Source organism: Mauremys mutica, chromosome 17 (genome assembly GCF_020497125.1).
Source record: "Mauremys mutica isolate MM-2020 ecotype Southern chromosome 17, ASM2049712v1, whole genome shotgun sequence".
Taxonomy (NCBI): domain Eukaryota; kingdom Metazoa; phylum Chordata; order Testudines; family Geoemydidae; genus Mauremys; species Mauremys mutica.
The window spans coordinates 5,982,162-5,989,523 of NC_059088.1; the positions used below are offsets into that span (position 1 = coordinate 5,982,162).

Consider the following 7,362-nt stretch of genomic DNA (forward strand, 5'->3'; position numbering starts at 1 on the left):
GCAGCTCCCCCGGCCAGAGAACCAGGCCCCGGCGAGCCAGGCTGGGCCCGTGGGGCAGCGCAATGGGGCAGACAGACCGGGGGGTAAAGTCCTGTCCTTGGCCGGTCATTAACCTCCCCCCCGCCCCCAGCCACATTGGGCAAGCGACAAGCAACCACCCACCCTGGCAGTGTCCCGGTGCAGGGAGGAGGGGGCAAGTGGGGCTGGGGGGGAATCTGTGGGGGGATGGGAAGGGGTGGAATCGGGGTGCGGGGGCAGGAGCGTCACTAGTTTTGTCCAGCTCAGGAAGGGGAAGTGGTTTGTGGATCTTTTCATCCAGTTTCCGTTCCCGAGTTGTGCTGAACAGAGCCAGACATTTTTGCTTCATAAAACAAGTTGGGGTGGGGGACAACAGGGGGAGTCTGTGTGCGTCAACCAGGGTGTGTGTGTGTGTGAGAGAGAGAGAGAGAGAGCTGGTGTGTGTGTGTGTGTGCATGAGCACCAGGCTGTGTGTGTGTGTGCAAGAACCAGTGTGTGTCTGTGAGAGAGAGAGAGAACCAGGCTGTGTGTGTCTCTCTGTGTGTGTGCGTGTGAGAACCAGGGTGTGTGTGTGTGTGTGAGAGAGAGAGCTGGTGTGTGTGTGTGTGCATGAGCACCAGGCTGTGTGTGTGTGTGCAAGAACCAGAGTGTGTGTCTGTGAGAGAGAGAGAGAACCAGGCTGTGTGTGTCTCTCTGTGTGTGTGCGTGTGAGAACCAGGGGGTGTGTGTGTGTGCACAAGAACTGAGATGTGTGTTTGTGTTGGTGTATGCAAGACCCTGGAGAGTGTGTGTATGAGCTGGAGAGTGTGTGTGTGTGCGCACGCACGAGAACCCGTGTGTGTCTGGATGTGTGATTTTGAACAACCCCTCGCTCCACCCCAGTGGGCGGGAGGGCATCTGGGCCCGGTGCTGAATTTCTTCCAGACGTGTTCTGCTCAAATCAGCCAGCTGGGGATGACTGTGAACATGGCCATGTGTCACACACACGCCACACACCCCTCCCGCACACCGACACACACACACACTCCAAGGCCAGACGGTACCTTGTGACCATCCAGCCTGACCTGCTACCACAGGCCAGAGAAAGCCCCCACTCCCCTCCCAGAGCCAGGGAGAGAACCCAGGAGTCCTGGCTCCCAGCCCCCCCTGCTCTAACCCACCAGCCCCCACTCCCCTCCCAGAGCCAGGGAGAGAACCCAGGAGTCCTGGCTCCCAGCCCCCCCTGCTCTAACCCACCAGCCCCCACTCCCCTCCCAGAGCTGGGGAGAGAACCCAGGAGTCCTGGCTCCCCTCCCCACCACAACCACTAGACCCCACTTCCCTTGCCGATGGGGAGAGAACCCAGGCGTCCTGGGTCCCAGTCCCCTCATTCAAACCACTCATATTCTGGTGCTGTAACAGGGTGCCCATCACCCCGGGATTCTGCACCCCATAAAGGTCCATGGGGTGCCCCAGCTAGGCCAGGGCCGTGTTCTGGGAGGGGGGATCCTCCTTCCGCTGTGCCCTGGCCCCATGGGGGGAGCATGGCTAGAGAGCCTGGGACCTTTGGCTCCGCAGCGCAGCAGTAGTAGAGCTGTTATCCTCCCCTGGCATTGGCCACGAGGGGTGACATGACCCAGGGTCACCCGCCTCCCCCCCATAACCCTATATCCTGCTTCCCTCCAGGAGCTCCCCTCCCCCAAGCACCTGTGGATAGGGACCCCCCCAGGCAGCCCCCCGAGCTGTTTCCCCCACTGCCCACCCAAGGGAACAACCCCCAGCCCCCCCTTGCTGTTTATCCCCCAGATACCCACCCCCCCAAGAGCCCCCGCCCCATCTCCTGGGCCCCGCAGCCCCGCCCAGCCCAGCCCCGCCCCGCCCCGGGGGGGTGGGGGGAGGGGTGTGTCCCAGGCTGGGGGCGGGGGGGGGGGGGGTCATAAGGCGGCCCCGGCGCGGGCCGGCAGCGCAGAGCGGCCAGAGGCAGGACGGAGTCACCGCGCCGCGACCGCAGGTTCGAGCCCCGAGGCGATGGAGTCCGTGTGGGGCTGCGTCCTGCTGGGCGCGCTGCTGAGCCAAGGTGGGGGGGCGGGAGCCCGGACTCCGGGGTTCCCTTCCCGCTTCGGGGGCTGGTGGGTCAGAGCGGGGGGGCTGGGAGCCCGGACTCCTGGGTTCCCTCCCCGGCCCTGGGAGGGGAGCGGGGGTTAGTGGTTAGAGCAGGGGGGCTGGGAGCCCGGACTCCTGGGGTCCCTCCCCGGCCCTGGGAGGGGAGCGGGGGTTAGTGGTTAGAGCAGGGGGGGCTGGGAGCCAGGACTCCTGGGTTCTCTCCCCGGCTCTGGGAGGGGGGTGGGGGCTGGTGGTTAGAGCAGGGGGGGCTGGGAGCCAGGACTCCTGGGTTCTCTCCCCGGCTCTGGGAGGGGGGTGGGGGCTGGTGGTTAGAGGGGGGGTTGGGTGCTCGGACTCCTGGGTTCTCCCCCCAGCTGGGAGGTGCAGGCAGGATGTGGGTGCGGACGGGGGCAGCCGCTCGGTGGTTTTCCTCCCGGCTCTAAGTCTTGAGTCAGATCCTGGAAGGGGGGGACGCAGCGGGGGGGCGGGCAGGAGTCGGACACGTCCCGCGCCAGGCTGGGGCTCTGGCAGGGGTCGGGCCGGGAGTCCCCTGCGGGAGCAGCTCCTCGCCACCGCTTCAGAGCCCCCTGGGGGGGGATGGGGGGCGACACGTGAGCCCAGCGCTCACTTCCCTTCGCTCTGATTCACCTCAGCCGGGAACTGGAGCGGGGTGGGGGAAGGGGCTGGGTGCCAGGGCTCCTGGGTTCTCTCCCTGGCTCTGGGAGGGGAGTGGGGGCTGGTGGTTAGAGCAGGGGGGGCTGGGAGCCAGGACTCCTGGGTTCTCTCCCTGGCTCTGGGAGGGGAGTGGGGGCTGGTGGTCAGAGCAGGGGGCTGGAGCCAGGACTCCTGGGTTCTCTCCCTGGCTCTGGGAGGGGAGTGGGGGCTGGTGGTCAGAGCAGGGGGCTGGAGCCAGGACTCCTGGGTTCTCTCCCTGGCTCTGGGGGGGGGGTGGGGGCTGGTGGTTAGAGCAGGGGGGGCTGGGTGCCAGGGCTCCTGGGTTCTCTCCCTGGCTCTGGGAGGGGAGTGGGGGCTGGTGGTTAGAGCAGGGGGGGCTGGGAGCCAGGACTCCTGGGTTCTCTCCCCGGCTCTGGGAGGGGAGTGGGGGCTGGTGGTCAGAGCAGGGGGCTGGAGCCAGGACTCCTGGGTTCTCTCCCTGGCTCTGGGAGGGGAGTGGGGGCTGGTGGTCAGAGCAGGGGGCTGGGAGCCAGGACTCCTGGGTTCTCTCCCTGGCCCTGGGGGGGGGCTGGGACTCGTGGGTTCTGTTCCAATTGCTCCACATCTCTCCCCAGCGGCGGCCCTGCGATGTTACTCTTGTGATGGGGCCCGGAGCTGCCAGGAGACGGAGGACTGTGGGGAGCAGCAGGGCCGGTGTCGCACGACTGTCCTCACCATGATCGCCCGTGAGTGCCCCCCAGTGACCAGCCAGCCCAGGCCTGGCTCCCCCCAGCCCTGCCGGTGCCCCTCACTCCCGACCCACAGCCCCCAGCTCCCCCCGGCTCTGCCGGTGCCCCTCACTCCCGACCCGCAGCCCCTGCCAGCCCAGCTCTGCCGGTGCCCCTCACTCCCGACCCGCAGCCCCTGCCAGCCCAGCTCTGCCGGTGCCCCTCACTCCCGACCCGCAGCCCCCGGCTCCCCCCAGCTCTGCCGGTGCCCCTCACTCCCGACCCGCAGCCCCCCGCTCCCCCCAGCTCTGCCGGTGCCCCTCACTCCCGACCCGCAGCCCCCAGCTCCCCCCAGCTCTGCCGGTGCCCCTCACTCCTGACCCGCAGCCCCTGCCAGCCCAGCTCTGCCGGTGCCCCTCACTCCCAACCCGCAGCCCCCAGCTCCCCCCAGCTCTGCCGGTGCCCCTCACTCCTGACCCGCAGCCCCCTGCTAGCCCAGCTCTGGGCTCCTGTGGCCCAGCCCTGCCAATGACTCTGTCTCCTCTACCCCCCACCCCCTTTAGGCTCCGAGGTCTCCAAGCGGATCCAGAAGGGCTGCGACGTGGCAGGGAAACCCAACAATTCCATCTCCTTCCTCTCCCACGGGCAGATTGTGATGCTGGCGGAGGAGCAGTGCGCTACCGACCTCTGCAACCAGGGGGCGCCAGACGGTCAGTCCATAGAGCCAGCGGGGGTCATTCCCCTCCAGTCTGTTCCCCCTCCCCTGCGGGGTCCCATTGTCCCCTGCTCACCCCCACCTCTCTCCCCCCACAGCCCTGAGCACCTTCCCCTCCACCTCCAGCCTGGACTGCCTCTCCTGCTCCTCCTCCGACCACTCCTGCTCCAGCCCCTCCTTGATGCGGATCCGGTGCCAGGACCCCCGGGAGCAGTGCGTGGACATCACGGCCATCTCCATGCCCGAAGGTGAGCAGGGACCCGCCCCGAGACCCCCTCCCTGCCCCACATAGGGGGCCCAGGCCCCAGCGTCCGACAGGCCTCCACCTCTTTGCTGGAGACCCCCTGAGCCAGCCAGTCCCTGCCTGGGGCCAGATCAGAGCCGGGGCCCCCTAGAGGGGACAGGCCCCTGCCCCATTCCCCACCCCCCTGAGCCAGCCAGTCCCTGCCTGGGGCCAGATCAGAGCCGGGGCCCCCTAGAGGGGACAGGCCCCTGCCCCATTCCCCACCCCCCTGAGCCAGCCAGTCCCTGCCTGGGGCCGGATCAGAGCTGGCGCCCGCTAGAGGGGACAGGCCCCACGTCACCCCTACTGTCTCTGTCCCCAGAGTTTCCCCAGGACGAGCGGCGCATCAAAGGCTGCGGGCAGATCTCTCAGTGCCAGGAGCCCCTGGGCTTCCACAACCAGCACAGCTTCTACCTACTGCAATGCTGCAACTCCAGCCTGTGCAATAACGACGCCCACGGTAACCCAGGGGCTGCGGGTCGGGAGTGAGGGGCACCGGCAGAGCTGGGGGCAGGGAGCAGGGCTGGGCTGGCAGGGGCTGCGGGTCGGGAGTGAGGGGCACCGGCAGAGCTGGGGAGCAGGGCTGGGCTGGCAGGGGCTGCGGGTCGGGAGTGAGGGGCACCGGCAGAGCTGGGGGGCAGGGCTGGGCTGGCAGGGGCTGCGGGTCGGGAGTGAGGGGCACCGGCAGAGCTGGGGAGCAGGGCTGGGCTGGCAGGGGCTGCGGGTCGGGAGTGAGGGGCACCGGCAGAGCTGGGTGGAGCCAGGCGGGGTCTGGCAGGGGGCTGCGGGTCGGGAGTGAGGGGCGCCAGCTGATTTTCGGGCTGCCCAGTGATCCATTCTGACCCTGTTTCCCCCCAGATTACGAGGAATCCCCCCTGCCCCTGAACGGGGTCACCTGCTACGCCTGCGAAGGGAACTCCAGCCACGGCTGCGCCCCAGAAAACGTCACCTCGGTGCAGTGCCAGGGGCCCATGACCCACTGCATGGAGGCTGTGGGGAGCCACGGTGAGTAGCCGCAGGGCTGCAGACCCAGCAGGGGGCGCCGTTCTGTGGGGAGGGGCCGGGGGCTCAGCGGGGGAGGGGAGGGGGGCTCGGCAGGGGTGCAGGGCCAGGGGCTCGGCGGGGGAGGGGCCGGGGGCTCAGCAGGGGGCGCAGGGCTGGGGGCTCAGCGGGGGAGGGGCTGGGGGCTCGGCAGGGGCGCAGGGCCGGGGGCTCGGCGGGGGAGGGGAGGGGGGCTCAGCAGGGGCGCAGGGCCGGGGGCTCGGCGGGGGAGGGGCCGGGGCTCGGCAGGGGGCGCTGTGCCGTGGGGGGGAGGGGCAGGGGGCACCTCGCTATGGGGGCTGGGGGCCGGCTCCAGGCTCCAGGCTCCAGCTCACTCTCCTGCCCTCCCCTCCCCTCCCCAGAGCTGACGGGCCCGGGCACGGTGCTGAAGGGCTGCGCCACCCCGGCCTGGTGCGATGCCCCCTACACCTCCATCTACAGGCGCCTGGCCGGGGTCCAGGCCCGCTGCTGCCATGGCAACTTCTGCAACAGCTGGAACCAGGCGGGCGCCCTCCCCCCGTCCAGGAGGAGCCGGGCCGGCCACCGGCTCGTGGCCCAGGCAGCCCTGCTCTGCGGCGCCGCCCTCCTGGCTGCGCTCGTCCTGCTGCCCAGCAGCTCCTAATGCCCCGTCGGGCGGTCAGAGCGGGCGGCTGGGAGCCAGGACGCCTGGGTTCTCTCCCGGCTCTGGGAGGGGAGTGGGGGCTGGTGGTTAGAGCAGGGGCGGCTGGGAGCCAGGACGCCTGGGTTCTCTCCCCGGCTCTGGGAGGGGAGTGGGGGCTGGTGGTTAGAGCAGGGGCGGCTGGGAGCCAGGACGCCTGGGTTCTCTCCCCGGCTCTGGGAGGGGAGTGGGGGCTGGTGGTTAGAGCAGGGGGGGCTGGGAGCCAGGACTCCTGGGTTCTCTCCTGGCTCTGGGAGGGGAGTGGGGGCTGGTGGTTAGAGCAGGGGCGGCTGGGAGCCAGGACGCCTGGGTTCTCTCCCCGGCTCTGGGAGGGGAGTGGGGGCTGGTGGTTAGAGCAGGGGGGGCTGGGAGCCAGGACTCCTGGGTTCTCTCCTGGCTCTGGGAGGGGAGTGGGGGCTGGTGGTTAGAGCAGGGGGGGCTGGGAGCCAGGACTCCTGGGTTCTCTCCCCGGCTCTGGGAGGGGAGTGGGGTCTAGTGGTTAGAGCAGGGGGGCTGGGAGCCAGGACGCCTCGGTTCTCTCCCTGGCTCTGGGAGAGGAGTCTAGTGGTTAGAGTGGGGGGGGGGCTGGGAGTCCACTGACTCTGTTCTCCACCCAACACCCACACGCTGTGTGGGCCGCCCCCCTGGCCTGTTCCCCTGGGATATCTCCGTGGATTTGAAGGTCTATAATTTATTTTCCCATTATGCTAAGGCCTGTCCCACTCAACCCCTCCGCTGGGGTCCCCCCGGGGGGTCCCTCCCCAGCCCCTCACCCATCTGCTGGCAGCTGACAGGCCACAACCCAGTTTTTATTAATATTATTAATTATTATGATTATTTGATTATTTATGGTTTATTTCGTTAATAAACTTTATTTTATTGTAATTCCCGCTCTGCCCAGCAGGGGGAGCTGCCTGAAGTTCCTGTGTGGGTCCCGGTGTGTGGGGGGAGGGAAGTTGGCTCCAGGAGCAGAGTGGGGGTGACCCCATGGAGTGATTTGGGGGGTGCCTGGATTCCCCTGGGCTGCTGCTGGCAGCGGGTGCGGGGGAAGCGAGAACATGCCAGCACTGGGGGAGGGGGGGTGTTTGTGTGACACCCCACCACCCCCTCGCAATCACACACACACACACACACACCCTGGGGCATGTTGTGGCGGTCTTGCTTTGCGTGTGGTGGCGCTGGG

The 7,362-nt window shown here is 68.3% G+C and overlaps 1 protein-coding gene and 1 long non-coding RNA gene across 2 annotated transcripts; both read left to right on the forward strand.

Moving 5' to 3' along the window:
• The first annotated feature begins 1,944 nt into the window (after nucleotides 1-1,944).
• On the forward strand, nucleotides 1,945-4,087 carry LOC123351639. The gene is made up of 3 exons (XR_006574044.1): nucleotides 1,945-2,074; nucleotides 3,390-3,500; nucleotides 4,046-4,087. It is a non-coding gene; the product is annotated as an uncharacterized LOC123351639 (long non-coding RNA).
• LOC123351620 (urokinase plasminogen activator surface receptor-like) lies at nucleotides 4,088-6,158 on the forward strand. Its single transcript, XM_044991098.1, has 5 exons — nucleotides 4,088-4,192; nucleotides 4,296-4,445; nucleotides 4,803-4,940; nucleotides 5,339-5,485; nucleotides 5,884-6,158. The coding sequence occupies exons 1-5, from the start codon at nucleotides 4,138-4,140 to the stop codon at nucleotides 6,141-6,143; spliced, it is 750 nt and encodes a 249-aa protein (XP_044847033.1). The 5' UTR covers nucleotides 4,088-4,137; the 3' UTR covers nucleotides 6,144-6,158.
• The last annotated feature ends 1,204 nt before the right edge of the window (nucleotides 6,159-7,362 follow it).